This window comes from Anser brachyrhynchus (assembly GCF_964034855.1).
Source record: "Anser brachyrhynchus genome assembly, chromosome: 1".
NCBI lineage: Eukaryota > Metazoa > Chordata > Aves > Anseriformes > Anatidae > Anser > Anser brachyrhynchus.
In genome coordinates this window covers 212,636,009-212,650,499 of record NC_137694.1, presented here as the reverse complement: position 1 = coordinate 212,650,499, position 14,491 = coordinate 212,636,009, and the positions used below count along the sequence as shown (strand labels likewise).

Sequence of the window (14,491 nt, the reverse complement as noted above, 5' to 3'; positions counted from 1 at the left end):
GCCTCGCCCTCTGTTACTCCGTTTGAGTGAGCCCAGTCTGCTCCCTGAGTCCCAGGAGCTCTGTACGATGCAAACAGCTTTTGGAGCTCAGAGCCACCTAGAAGCAGTTCCCTGCCAAGGCAGTGCTGGCTGCTGCGGGGCGAGTTCACATTCCCGTCGTGTTGCCTGCTGCGTCCATGCCAGGAGGAAGCAGCCAGGTCCTGCCCTCCGCTGGGACACCAGGAGATGCTGGCACAGAACGGAAGGAGCCTCAGCAGAGCTGTTCAGATGAGGAAGGAAGGTCACAGCAAATAAAGTGGGAGCAAAGACACCCACAAGGCAGAGTGGCTCTAGACATCAGAAATTGCGTGTTCTGAAGGAGAGAGTACAGAGGCTGGCCTGGATCCAGAGGCTGGGTACATCTGCCGCTCCAGCTGATAAGGGCACCAGTAAAGCTTGGCGCAGGGCACTGCCTGCTTCAATCAGAGTGACCAATAAACTCTGCTTCCCGTGTAAAGGCCTGGAGCTGTCTTTTGAAGCCGGTGGGATGCTTTATGTACAAAATGGGAAGGTTCCTGTCCGTGGAAGTGGGCATGACCCAGTCTGGGGCCAAGAGATGATGAACCACATAGGACGCATCAGAGACAAATGGATGGAAGGATTTTGGAGGGAAGTGTCCTGAGCACTGTGAAATTCATCCTATGCAGACAGCAAAGGGGCCCCTACCTCCCTCCTTTGTGAGCGTGGCTGGGATAAGCCCACTGCAAGGTATAGCTGTGGGTGCAGGAGGGGACTGAGATCTCCCTCTGATCCTGTGAACTGTAAAGAAGCTACAGAAACTGCCTCCACTTGGCACATCATGATGATTCCTCCTCCTCTCCCCCCCCCAGCCCCCAGCCTGTGTCTCTGAACAGCCCCCTCAAGAGACATCCCATGGCTGGCAGCTCTGAGCATGCAAACACTGCTTGCCAGGCCTCTGCTCGCAAATCATAAATCAGGTGATTTTAAAATGTATTTAAAATTAACTCTGTCCTATAGAAATGCATGCCATGGAGGGATCCCTGAAGAAGACCCCCAAAATCAGAGCATAGGGCAGGGATTGTCTGGGCTGTTCTGCCTTTGCTTTTTGCCAAACGTTTCTCTGTTGTCTCACTGTTTGGCAGAAACCTTGGGCACGCAGTGCTGCTTACAGATAATGCTCACAGTGTCCTGTCTGAAAATACCTGTCATTCTCGCGTACACCTTCAAGGCTGTATCCACTTCGCTGTGAGCTTTTGCCTCTGATGACATTATGAACCAGTGCCCAACTGTTGTCAATGGGTGCATGCAGCCTCTGAGCCTGCCCAGATCATCGTGCATAACACGTTTCCTTAAAAAGTCTTTGTGGCTGACAAATTACAACTAAAAAGCCCTTGGAAGTCAGGAGATAAAAAAAGAAGTTTCATCTCATGCTTTTTCTTCTCTCAGCTGACAGCCGATAACTGCCCTGCAGCTCTAATGCTGGAGATCATGTGAAAAGTGCTTTGAAGAAGCCACTCACTAGGAAGAGACGTTCTCCAGAAGGGACAGCAGGAGCACAACAGATGCTGCTGCCCACAGCAGTGAGTGAGGAGCCACGTGGGCTGGGGAGGGACAGGGCTGAAGGAGAAGGAGAGAAAGAAAAGTAAGGCAAAGTTCAGCAAGCCCCAGGAGTTGCTCATCCTTTGCTTCATCTCTTGGTTTAGCAGCTCACCTTGCACCTTGGATGGACATTTGAAACTGCCCTTGTGGGATGGTGCACCTGAGCTGATCTGGTGCTGAGGGATGGCACCACAGGATGGATGCCACCAATTCACCGGTCCACCCTGCTAATAAAGAATCTGGAGCCATGTCTGCAGAGCCATGTCTTGGCATTACAGCCTCCTCATTTCGTATCCTACAGTACAACAGGACTCTGTTTGCAAAATGATACCACTTATACTTTTCTTATTCTTTGACGGCCTCATCTATTAGTAGGAAACACCTTGGATCAAGATGCTCTGCCGAGTAGGAGGGTGGAAAAAAAGTGACAACTTTCAAAGGTATGCCAGCTGCAGAAAGGAATGGTGTTGACCAGAGTAATGGCTGGAGGAACTTACTGACAGTTTAATTTGGAGCAGGCTGATAAGAGGCAAGATAGCGCCCTTCAGATTTGTAAAGACTGCTGCCAAGGGGAAGACAAGAGGACAGACTTCAGCCTGCAGGCAGTGAGAGAGCATTCCTGCAAGGCTATTTCATAGGGCTGAGTTATTGTATGTGAACAATCAATCTGATCGAGACAGCTCTACCAATAGCAGAAATGCTGCTTTGCCAGGACATCTTATTTATTTTGGGCTATGGGATATGCTATTTATCAGAAGGGCTCACAGTTTTTGTCAGTGCTGGTGTCTGATATAGCAAACCATCCAACTTTTGCAATGCAGGCAAGGTTTCAGCACATATTTCTGCTAAAAGCCGGAAAAAAAAAAAAAAAAAATACCTATTCAGTTCAGACTTTTACATGGCGTATACCCCATTTCCAGTTTTGGCAGTCTCAGAAGTGTGCCCCAAAGGTACCCAATCATTAGACAAAGGGACAGTCATCAGCGCCATACAGTAACGAGGCATTTACAATCTGAAATAAAGTTGATGTCATATTTTCCGCTTCCTGGAGGGCAGGCAGAGGAAATTGGCATCAGACTGTTTCTGCACAGCACAGCCTGGTCCTAGCTTCCCACTGGCGTCAGGTGGGACTGACTGTCCATGTGGGTGGTGTGTCTGGCTTAAGCTCCTCACGGGACGAAGGCTAGGGCTAGGGCTAGGGCTCATACCCTGCTCTTGAGGCCCACTCAGAATCATGCCTTCCAGGCGGGTTCATTTTCTCTGACAAGGAACTTATGCTCGAGATGGTCGAAAGCAGAGCTATGACTCAGAACAGCACAGACAATGGCTGTGGACAGCTACAGTGGGCAAAAGCAATGGACAACAGCTGTGAAGCTCTTTGTTAGGACTGAGAAGAAAGGAGGATCATGCATTTAAAGCACAAGGCCTACATTTGGGAGTAATCATTGTGCTCCCATTTCCCAGAAGGTCTCCGATCCTTCAAGCAGGAGCTGATGATGCCTAGAGCTGTTCAGGATGGATTCAAAGGAGTGCATGGTACCAGTGCACCATCAGGAGTCTGAAACCAAGGCCAAGGCAGAGACTGCAAGCTCTTTGAATGTCGCTGCCTGTCCCATTGGATCTCCTCTGCACCTTCAGGCCTCCGGCTCCTGCTGCAACACCAGTAACCCATGGCCATGCAGGAGCTCCACCTGCGCTCGGGGCTGTGTCTACAAGCTCATGGGTGCGAGATGCAGCTTGTCCACTCAAAGGCAGAGGGGGGAAAGGGCCTCTTTTCCCCCTGGACAGGATCCAACATTGCTATCTTTCTTAGTGCAGCCCAGCTCCCTCCCCAGCCCCAACCAATGGCAATGTCAACTGAGATTAGGACAAGCTGTTACTAGTGTATAAAAATCCCTGGAGCAGACTTTGCCTCCACTTCCTAGTAATTGTTCACAGAAGCCTCAAGCAAGCCCTCTTGCTCAGCACCATGGTGCACTGGACAGCCGAGGAGAAGCAGCTCATCACCGGCCTCTGGGGCAAGGTCAATGTGGCCGACTGTGGTGCCGAGGCCCTGGCCAGGTAGGTCCAGCTCCCAGTCATCAGCCCAGCTACCAGGAGGGAGCGTTAACAGTGTCTGTGTGTGATCATCTTCCCCCTTCTCTCTGCAGGCTGCTGATCGTCTACCCCTGGACCCAGAGGTTCTTCTCTTCCTTCGGGAACCTGTCCAGCCCCACCGCCATCCTTGGCAACCCCATGGTCCGTGCCCATGGCAAGAAAGTGCTCACCTCCTTCGGAGATGCCGTGAAGAACCTGGACAACATCAAGAAGTGTTTTGCTCAGCTGAGCAAACTTCACTGCGACAAGCTGCACGTGGACCCCGAGAACTTCAGGGTGAGCTGCGCTCGGACTCCAGCCTCAGTGGAACAAAGGTTTCTGTCCTCTAGAGAGGGCTCTGGGGTCTGGCCACCAGTGAGACCCAGAAGCAAATCCCTGAGGCTGCCTGAACCTAGGCACCTGCTGAGGGCAGGGGAAGTGGAGGGAGGAGTGCATAGGCATATTTGAGGATAACAGGCAGGAGTTCTGGGGCTGAGGTATGAGAGAGGAGGGACCCAAGCAGGTGAGGTGGGTGGGCATGAAATGCAGTCAAATATGTGCAGGCTGCGGAGTGAGCAGGGTGGAAGCAACATGAGCTTGGAGCACCCAGAGACCAGAAGAGAAGAAACTGAGACAGGATTGAAGGAAAGAGGTAAGCCTGGGCACAAGGGAAAAGTTACTCCAAGACAGAAAACAAACACAGCCACTTCAGCAGAAGGAAAGGATCTGAGCCAAGGAAAAGCAAAGAAAGGGAGGCAAGTGAAAGGAGAGGATAAGGCCAGCCAGAGCAAGGACACTAGCACAGCAGGTGTAGGGAAGGTGTTTGGGGAGGGGGCTCCAGCACACTCGGGCATCCTGGTCAGGGCCAGAGATGTGGGCATGGTGCTCTGCATGGGGCTGTGATAAATCAGCTCCTTGCTTTGCGATGAATCCTCGATTGGTGCATTCTGACCACTGTCGCAGCCCAGGCGGTGTGTCCTGGGTGCTGGGAGGGCAGTGGGGCAGAACCCTGGGCTGACAGCTTCTCCTCCCTCCACCGCCAGCTCCTGGGTGACATCCTCATCATCGTCCTGGCTTCACACTTCGGCAAGGATTTCACCCCAGCCTGCCAGTCTGCCTGGCAGAAGATGGTCCGTGTGGTGGCCCATGCTCTGGCTCACGAGTACCACTGAGCTTCCTGCAACCATTCACACCAGGAGATGCTCCCAGATCACGGGGAAGCATCCTCTGGGCCTGCTGGTCTGTAACTGCCAAATAAACACCAACTGCTTCATCACAAAGGGCGTCTGCCTCTCTGTGGGAATGGGGTGGGGGGACCACGGCGGGGTGCTGGGAACAGGAATGAGGTGCTCACACACGTGGGGTACCCCAAGCCACGTCTTGTTTCTGTGAATTCATGCTAGTGAGACTTGCCTAAGCTGGAGAACCCAGGAAAACATTCAAGACTAGAACAAATGAAGACACTACTAAACACATACAGAAAAACTGGTGGTTTACTGAGACATCACACAGCATCACTGGGTTTCACGTTTTTTAAGTCTTTCACGGATAAAGTAGAACAAATCTTTGCACAAAAATGTGCAATGGGAGAAAAGCCAGTGAGATTAGGTCTGCTTGTAGCTTCTTACACAGAAGGAAGCATATTATGTTTTTGGTCCTCGTTTAAATTAAATTCGCAGATTACTAAAGGTAGACTAACAGTCACAAGTATCTATTATGGTAAAAAACTATGACAAAAATGTTAATTTCATGTACAGGAAAGACAGAGTACTTGGTTTCAATGGCCCCTACAGGTAACTCTTCACTAGCAAAATAAAGTTCCCTGAAGTCTCCATGGCATGCAAAGGGTCATGTCCCTCGCTGGTCTCCTGTCCCCCGTTCAGCCTGGTGGTGAGACTCACAGCACCCCCACAGCACGGCGAGCGGCTCAGGGACATGTCTGTGGTTTCAGTGCAGTGAATTCCTCTGGCTGCGCCCTCCCACCCCTTTATCAGAGAGAAGGCAGAAGGCATGGCTGTGGAGCAGGTTTACTGAAAACATTGCACTTTTCAGCATGGAGGGCGCGTGGAGCAGGGTCCTTTGACCAAGCCCCTTCCAAAGCAAGCATACAGAGCAGAACTAGTGCTGCAGCTAACAGTGGCAGACATAGCCCATGGCCAACACAAAGGCGTTGCTCCATGGTCACGCAGCCACCCTGGGCCAGCTGGTGTTCCTCTGAGCTGCCAGCTCCAGCTGGACCAAGTCCAGCCCCAGATCCTGTCCCCATCCCACCTCCTCCAGCTCCTGTTTGCTGGGAGCAGCCCCAGGGGACCCCGCTGCCTCTCCCAGCACCCACAGGGTCACCGCTGCCTGCTGCTGCAGACCTGCACTGCCACCAGTACACCCAGTCTTCCCCACCTCGTCCAGGCCTCCTCTGCGAGCTAACATTGTGCAGGCAGTTCCTGGGCAGTGTGTTACGGCACTTCCCTGCCACGCTGCCTTACTTGGCCTCTGCTAGAAGGCTCTTTGAGGCAGGAGCCTCTGCAACCAACTGCCCGTGGTTCCCTTATTGCTACCTTAATGTTAGCAAAATGTTAAATAGCTGATAGAAAAGAACAAGGAGAACCCAAAGCTATTAGGCCCTGCAAGAAGAGGACAAACTGCTTGCACAGAGCTGGTGCCTTCAGAGCCAGGGCCCAACAGCCCCAGGTCCTGCTCTTCTGCCTTGCCGTGACACAGGCCACTGTGGCTGCACCATCCAAGGGGCACCGAGCCTGGCACACACCTTCCTCCAAAGGCTTTGGGGGGACTCACACGGTGCTGCGCTCAGACCTTGCGTGGAGATACATGCCGCCCTCCTGCAGGGAGCTGCAGCGCTGGAAATCAAAGACGGGGGGCAGGGTGGTGGCGGATCTGGGCACCGTGCCCTGGGGCCCCACCCTGACACCGCGTCCCCTCCCTTGGGGTACCAGGGCTGCGGGGGCCCCTCCCGGGACCCAGCCAATGGAGGGGTGCAGGGGGAAGAGGAGGGGCCCGGCGGAGCGTATAAAAGTGGGGACGGGACAGCCGCTCGCCAGCGTGCGATCCCCGCGGGAGCAAGAGCCGAGACCTCCTCCGTACCTGCAGCCACACGCTACCCTCCACCCGACGCCATGGTGCACTGGTCAGCCGAGGAGAAGCAGCTCATCACCGGCCTCTGGGGCAAGGTCAATGTGGCCGACTGTGGTGCTGAGGCCCTGGCCAGGTAGGTCCGGCTCCCGGGCATCGGCTCGGCTGCACCTGCATGGAGAAACCGCTGCAGTCACAGGAGGGAGAATTAACGGTGTGTGTGTGTGCTCGTGTCCCCCCTTCTCTTCCCAGGCTGCTGATCGTCTACCCCTGGACCCAGAGGTTCTTCTCTTCCTTTGGGAACCTGTCCAGCCCCACCGCCATCCTTGGCAACCCCATGGTCCGTGCCCATGGCAAGAAAGTGCTCACCTCCTTCGGAGATGCCGTGAAGAACCTGGACAACATCAAGAACACCTTCGCCCAGCTGTCCGAGCTGCACTGTGACAAGCTGCACGTGGACCCCGAGAACTTCAGGGTGAGCCACACTCCTGGCCAGGGCACCCATCCCCATGCAGCTGCGTGGGGAGTTTCTCCCTGTGTCCCCAAGCCATGTCCCCAGTCCCACAGGTGGGGACTCCCCGTAAATATGCCAGTGCTGGAGGAAGAGAAGCTGGTGGTCGAGGCGAGGGGCAGAACCACGAGGACAGGCAGGGAAGGGACCTACATGTAGCCTGGGGAGAAAGGACCAAAGGGGCTGAAGGGGCCATCGGGAGGGTGAAAGCAAGGATGCAAGGGGACAGGAAAGGCGGTGAGGAGGTGGCTGCAGTACGGAAAGGGAGGGGGAGCGTAAAGTGAAAGCAGTTGTTGGAGCAGGAAGAGGTCTGAGCCAAGGGGAAAGCGAAGGAGCAAGAGTGAAACCTGGCGTGGAGGAGAAAGGGGAGATGAGCGATGAGCAAGTGACAGTGGCTAGATGCCAAAAGCCAAAGAGGAGTGGGACATAGAGGGAGAGAGAAGTTTTGTTCCCACATCTCTGCAGACGAGAATCTCCCGGTGGGGTAGGAGACCCTGCATTTGTCACTGTGCTGGCAGGGATCCCCCCATGCCAGTAGGAGCTTGCCCTTGGTGCCAGAGTGCTTTGCACTTGTCAGCTCCCTGCTGCTCAGCAGATGCTCAGCTGTGCCTCCTGCTTGGGAGAACTCCCAAATGAAGTCAGAAGGGAGAAAAAAACAATCAACAGAATTGTTGGAGAATTTTTGGTTATTCGTCCCATACCCGTAGCAAAGGGAACAAATATGGCCCGGGATCAATGGTTGAGATGAAAAGCTTTGGAGTCAGTGGCCCAGACTAAACAGGGGCTGGTGCATTCCATATGTTGTACATTTTGCGATTTAGACTGAACAAGAGGATTAATGAGGTTAAGGTATGTCTTAAAAAGGACTGCAGTTTGCGGGGAGATTTTTAAGCCTACAAAACGCCTGTAGGTTTCCCTGGGGCTGGTGCAAGTGTGGGTGCAGGGATCAGCAGTCTCCCGGGCACTGTTAACCAAGGGCGCTCATGTTCCCACAGCTCCTGGGTGACATCCTCATCATCGTCCTGGCCGCCCACTTCGCCAAGGAGTTCACTCCTGAATGCCAGGCCGCCTGGCAGAAGCTGGTCCGTGTGGTGGCCCACGCTCTGGCCCGCAAGTACCACTAAAGAGCTGGCAGCAAAGCTCCCAGAACATCCTCCAGCTCATGTCATGCACCTGTGGAAATGCTCTGGAGCCGTCAGCTTGTAACAGCCCAATAAAGCTCAACCTGTGAAGGCCCCTCTGTCTGTGTGTCCCTGGGCGTCTGGAGGGGCTGGGGGCTGGGGACCTGGGTGCCCGCAGGATGGGGCTGGGGGCTCGGGCAGGGCAGGGCTTTGGTGTTGGGATGTGCTGGCTCCCTTTGCTCTCAGTGGTCTTCTGGGTGGTTGTGTGGGGTCTGACTTTGGAAATCAAACTTAGAAACCTGTGTACTGGGTGGGCACAGCCCTGCTGGCCTGGGCTTGTCTGCTGGGGAGGTCGCACTGGGGGCGATGTCTGTAGTTTACTGTGAAACCAGGGGGGTTTCTCACAACCCCGGGGGGAATGCAGAGGAACCATATTTTTTAGGCAGGACAAACAAAATGAAGACTTTAATCCTCCCCAGCCCATTTCTGGCATAAACCCTACCAGAAACGAGCTGACTCATACTGGCCTAGCAGCCAGCTGGGTGGGGACAGGTTTTAGATAAACATTTTGCTATCAAGACCTGTCCAGACCTTGTTTGTGCACTTCTTTTTCACCCTGTGCTGCCCATTCTGCAATGTGGGTGGGGGCTGAGGGTGGGGAATCCTGCTAATAGTGGATAGTGGTGACTATTAATAATTTTCTGTAAGTGAAAATCAGTCGGTGCCTTGTATGTGCAAAGCTGTTTGGGGTGTTTAAGCGTGCTCACAGGACTCTAGGGTAGAGATTGTTCTTTGCATGGGAAGCACTGTCCGTCCTGCTGGAACTGAGCAGGGGGCAGCAAAAGCATCTGCTAGCTGAAAGGACACGATTGCTTTTCAAAGGGGAAAAAGAGGGCATAGCTATATATCCCAGCATGTCTGACACCCCGTCTGCACTGTGTCCCTGCTTCCTCGCTGCTTCATCCATGTCTGTGGGCATTCCCCTCTCCTGCCCCTGACCTGGTGGGTATCAAAGCCCTCGGTGACCCATAAATCCCCTTCTCATGCACACTGCTCTTATGAAGGGGCGTGTTGTTGCTGGTGTCAGGGCTTACACTGAGAACATGAGATTTTTGTATTTAGTCAAAAAATGCTTTCTTCCTTGCAGGGTGTCTGGGGAGGCACAGAGTGTGTGTCTTGTTCAGGTGTCCCAGAAAAACCCAGACTCTTTTGTGATTTTTTTTTTCATAGATGTCATGGTAGATTTTCACAGACTTTCATACAAACACAGTTCTTCACAGACTTCAGGCAGAAATGTCCAAGTTATTTCAGCAAGTAGGTCTCCTGCCTGGCAAATGCGGTGTCTGGGGCTGGATGTGAGCCACCCGGGCCCCAGGCTGGACCCTGCAGGAGAGCAGAGCAGGGCACCTCCTGCCGCTGGGTCCCCTACCTGGGGTCCCCATCCCCTGCGTGCTGCCACACGGCAGCACAGGGACAGTGCCCACCGGTGGCTTCTCTCCCTGGTCCTGGTGCCCCCATCAGACAGATCCCTTAGCACAATCCACATCCCATGAAAAACAGCAGGAAGGTGGCAGATTGTTCCATGTGCCTTGGGATCAGGCTCACAGACCCTGTACTTTCAGCAGAGACTCTGGTTTTGGGGGTTTTGCCCAGAAAGCAAAGCAGGAGAGCCCCCCAGTGGAGGGGCATTTCTCCTGGTGAGGGTGCATCACCCCTTGTGCTCAGGGGTGTCACAAGGGAGCGATGCTCATGAAATCCAAATTCCTGAACTGGCAGGAAAATGTGGCACACGCCAGCCTCATCAGGGCAGGATCCGAAAGGAAAGCCCCTGGCTGGGCATCCCTGAGCTGAGCTTTTGCCGCCTTTTGAGCCCACGGCAGGTCCTTTGGTGGCAAACCTGGTGTTCAGAGAACATTTCACCTGCTCTTTATGGCTGAGAACTAAAGCAGAACTCGGCTGAAAAGCAGGGATCTCTGCTCCCTGCGCCGCCGCATAGCCCCTGGCTGGTCACTTTACAGCTGAGGGGAGAACACAGGGGTGAGTTTCTACCAGCTCCAGCGGGAAAGCTAAAACTGAAAGGTCACGTTCTGCTACAGGAGGAGGACAGTGGGGTTAAAGCAGATTTCAGCTGCAAAGCCCCAGCACCCCTCGAGCCCTCTGAGCAGCTTCAGCACTCCTGGTGGTGTGCAGGGACTGGAGTCCTGCAGTGCAGGCATCCCTACATCTGCTGGGGGGGTGCTCTGACACTGGCTGCGTTTTGGCAGGGGCATTCATCGCGTGTCTGATGAAAACTAAGGCAGGACAGAGGTCAGTACTGGCAAAGCCAAGGCACAAGGCTCATGCTCCATAAGTCCCGTGCACATGTTTTAAATGGAGATGGACTCTTGCGTAGTGACTTGTGCAGCCCTTTTTCTGCAAAAGGGCCCAGGTCTGGGACGGGAAACAGTGACCTGACAGCAGCGGGGGGAAGGGATAAAGCCCTTGAACTGGGGATAACCCGAGGCCCCTTCTCCGTGTGCCACACCCTGGCTGTCCCCTCCTGTTCCCCTCCAGCACGGACCCCCCCCCATCCCCAGCCAATGGCCCCCCAGCGCGGGGCGGGGAGGAGCTGCCGGCAGCGGATAAAAGCCCCCAGGGGTCTGCAGCTCCGCTACAAGGTCCGTGTCCTCCTGCAGCCACACGCTACCCTCCGTCCGACACCATGGTGCACTGGTCAGCCGAGGAGAAGCAGCTCATCACCAGCGTCTGGAGCAAGGTCAACGTGGAGGAATGCGGAGCTGAGGCCCTGGCCAGGTAGGTCCGGCTCCCGGGCATCGGCTCGGCTGCACCTGCATGGAGAAACCGCTGCAGGCATAGCGGGGAATGCTAACGGGGTGTGGGTGCTTGTGTCCCCCCATCTCTCTGCAGGCTGCTGATCGTCTACCCCTGGACCCAGAGGTTCTTCTCTTCCTTCGGGAACCTGTCCAGCCCCACTGCCATCATCGGTAACCCCAAGGTCCGTGCCCATGGCAGGAAAGTGCTCAGCTCCTTTGGGGAAGCCGTGAAGAACCTGGACAACATCAAGAACACCTACTCCAAGCTGTCTGAGCTGCACTGTGACAAGCTGCATGTGGACCCCGAGAACTTCAGGGTGAGATGTGTTTGCAGCCTGAGCCCTTCCCTGCACAGTGCTTTGGTTCAAAACTGGGGGGAATTGCTTCCCACAATGCTGCCTGGGTTACTTTCTGTGGCTGGTGGAGACAGAGTCCCTGTGTAGTATCCAAACAAGACAACACATGTTGAACTGTTTGCAAGAGAGCAGGTGACTTTCAGGCTAAATATTCCCATTTTGTGTGTCAGTGCAGGAATGGGGGGGAGAAAGTATTGAGAGATTGTAACCTAAAGGAAGCACTTGGGCTGAGGACATAAAAAAGCAAACACAGAGGAAGGTACAGCGTAGGTGGTGGAATTAGAGGTGGAGAGATGCTGAACAGAGTATTTAAGGAAATCATAGGTACCATAGCAAGATAAGCAGCTAATATGTCCTAAAATAATAGAGCAGATCTCTGGCTTGTCCAGCATGGGCTCCTATCGGGATGGGCACTCTCTCCTCCCCTAACACTTATAAATAAAAATAGGTGAATTTATTCATTTACGTGTAAAGAAAAAAAAATACAAGCAGCACTTGGCAGGATGGGTGTCAGGCCAAACTGCTTTAGCATCCCAAGAATGGAGGAAAACAGTTTCAGGGCTCTTTCCCCACCCACCTCCCTTTTCTTTTTAGAATGAAGCAGATGATTTCTTTCTCCAAACCCAGGGCTTTATGTGGAAAGACAGAATTTTGTCCTAGCAGCTGCAGGGAGCAGGCACTGAGCCACACCACGCAGCCCAGAGGCTGTTCAGGGTGGGAAGGGGGTGTGCAGCAGCGGCTGTCCTTGCGGGGGGGCTTCAGCCTCGGAGACCCCTGGGCTGGTGGGGGGATGCTCCATGGCCCGCTGCGATTCAAGCAGCGCTAACCCTGCCTGTTCTCCACTTTCTCCTCCAGCTCCTCGGAGACATCCTAATCATTGTCCTGGCCTCCCACTTCGCCAGGGATTTCACCCCCGCTTGCCAGTTTGCCTGGCAAAAGCTGGTCAACGTTGTGGCCCACGCGCTGGCCCGCAAGTACCACTGAGCCTGCCGGCACCGGCCGGGGAAGGGCCCTGCTGCACCGCAGCACCTCTGGGTGCCAGCCGTCTGTAACCCCCAATAAATGCCTCGAAGTTCTGCAGTCTGCCTGTCTGTGCTGGGAGGGCTGCCAAACGCAAGGCCGCCGCGGGGGTGTGCTTCTTGCAGCTCAGGGCTGCTGCGGACACGTTTCCATAACTCTGGAGTGCACCCTGATGTGCGCACCCCGCCAATGCACGCGGGGCTGGGAGGGGAAAACCCACACAGAGTGCTGGCAAGGGGCCCTGGCACTGGCAGGGTGTCAGAGAGGGCTGCAGGGATATCTGGGGATTGCAATGCATCCGTGCCTGTTCTCCTGACTCCAGGTTCATGGGAAATGAGGTGAAGCCACACGGAGCCCGCAGCTCCCAGCCGAGCCGTGGCTGTTCAGCACCTGCTCTCCCCTTTTCGGGGCACTGGTGCTGCCTTGCCTACTCCCCCCTGGCTGGAATTTGCCACCTCCCTGCAGAGCAGGTGGTGCGCTGCGAATGGGGAAACCTCTGGACTCAGACTGCTGGGAGGCTCACGTCGTCTGGCCCCGCAGGAGACACTGGTCCCCCACGGGGGATTTGTAATGCCAAGGCACAAGGCAGACGCTCATCCCCAGGGGCCCCCAGTCCCCCTCTCCAGATGGAGGGAGTTCAGTTCCCACCAGCACCCCACAAACAAAACCCACTGCACTAAGGTGCCCGGGCTTTGCCTGGCGCTCCTTCCCCCATCCACTGGGTCCCCGTGGTGCTTGGAGCTGGACTGCGGGTCAGGCTGGGTGGTTTGCTCACTGGGACGAGGGTGAAAAGGTCAATTTTCATTAGCTATTTTGTTACTCAAAACAGGGGGGAAAAAATAGAAGCGTCCGGGGCTCTGTTTATCTCACTCCTACATCTTGCCTTAAACCAAGTCTGGAAACTACTTGAATACAGGGGCTGATACCCAGAGTTGTTCACAGCATCTAACACAGCCGAGTCATGGCTGTGATAAACATTTCTGGAATTAGCAGGGAGAATATGGTTGGTTTGGGTCATTATCTCTCAGAGGCATGACCTATCATCACTTGGATTCAGCAGGCTTCTCTGCTGCACCTGACCTGCAGATTTCTGTGCAAGCGATAGCATGGGTCCTGGAAATGGTGCTCAGCAAGTGGCAGCACAGGCTGTGCACCGCCCTGGTCTGAGCCCCGAGCTGGCCCTGCTTTGAGCAGGCACTGGACCGGAGACCCCCAGAGACCCTCCTCACTGGCATTGTCCTGCGGTTCTGCACTTGGAGTGTGCAGGATGCTTGCTTGCCTTTTCTCACCTCTGGATTTCTTTGAAGGGTTCCGTAAAGAAACGAGTTGAAGGTGCCTTTGCAAATCTATTTTGTCCAGATGCTGTAAAGGACAGGATTCACGAGGAGTGGGTGGAGGATGTAGATGTTGCTCATCACAGTGTGAAAGATGAGGGTACCTCTTTCCCCAAACTGTGCAGCATGGACAAGACAAGCATCGATGCTGCTGAGTGCTCTATCTGTGGAGGGCAGCCAAGTCGTGGTGGGATGGATGCACGGGGGGTGGGTCAGTGGGGGCAGAGGGCTGTCAGCCATCAGCCCCTCCAGGGACATGGCAAAGAGTGCTGCTGACCCCAGGAAGGCGACGGAGCAGATATGGAGGAGCTGAGCCATGCAGGGCATAGCTTAATCTCCATGAACCTCCTAGGACCGCAGTACCCCTGGCACAGTACAGAAACACAGACCACAGTCAGTGAGGGTCAGTGCAGAGATGTGATGCATGTGCTGGTGGAGGCTTTGGTCTGCTTTCCAGCATACAGAATAACACAATTTCCAATGCCATCAGTGAAGTAAACAGAACAAATCCAAAGAAAGGTAACATGCTTCATGCCTGGGAGTCCGGGCCATCAAAAAATTGTGACCATGAGGC

At 54.5% G+C, this 14,491-nt stretch overlaps 3 protein-coding genes across 3 annotated transcripts; all 3 read left to right on the top strand.

Annotated features, from left to right (window-relative positions):
• The first annotated feature begins 3,502 nt into the window (after window positions 1–3,502).
• On the top strand, window positions 3,503–4,955 carry LOC308182583 (hemoglobin subunit beta-like). Its single transcript, XM_080567457.1, has 3 exons — window positions 3,503–3,660; window positions 3,750–3,972; window positions 4,719–4,955. Exons 1-3 carry the CDS (start codon window positions 3,569–3,571, stop codon window positions 4,845–4,847), a joined length of 444 nt encoding a protein of 147 aa, XP_080423583.1. The 5' UTR covers window positions 3,503–3,568; the 3' UTR covers window positions 4,848–4,955.
• A 1,576-nt stretch (window positions 4,956–6,531) lies between these two features.
• On the top strand, window positions 6,532–8,507 carry LOC308182532 (hemoglobin subunit beta). The gene is made up of 3 exons (XM_080567350.1): window positions 6,532–6,898; window positions 7,015–7,237; window positions 8,269–8,507. Exons 1-3 carry the CDS (start codon window positions 6,807–6,809, stop codon window positions 8,395–8,397), a joined length of 444 nt encoding a protein of 147 aa, XP_080423476.1. The 5' UTR covers window positions 6,532–6,806; the 3' UTR covers window positions 8,398–8,507.
• Window positions 8,508–10,602: 2,095 nt separating this feature from the next.
• On the top strand, window positions 10,603–13,073 carry LOC308182629 (hemoglobin subunit epsilon). The gene is made up of 3 exons (XM_080567584.1): window positions 10,603–11,187; window positions 11,302–11,524; window positions 12,419–13,073. Exons 1-3 carry the CDS (start codon window positions 11,096–11,098, stop codon window positions 12,545–12,547), a joined length of 444 nt encoding a protein of 147 aa, XP_080423710.1. The 5' UTR covers window positions 10,603–11,095; the 3' UTR covers window positions 12,548–13,073.
• The last annotated feature ends 1,418 nt before the right edge of the window (window positions 13,074–14,491 follow it).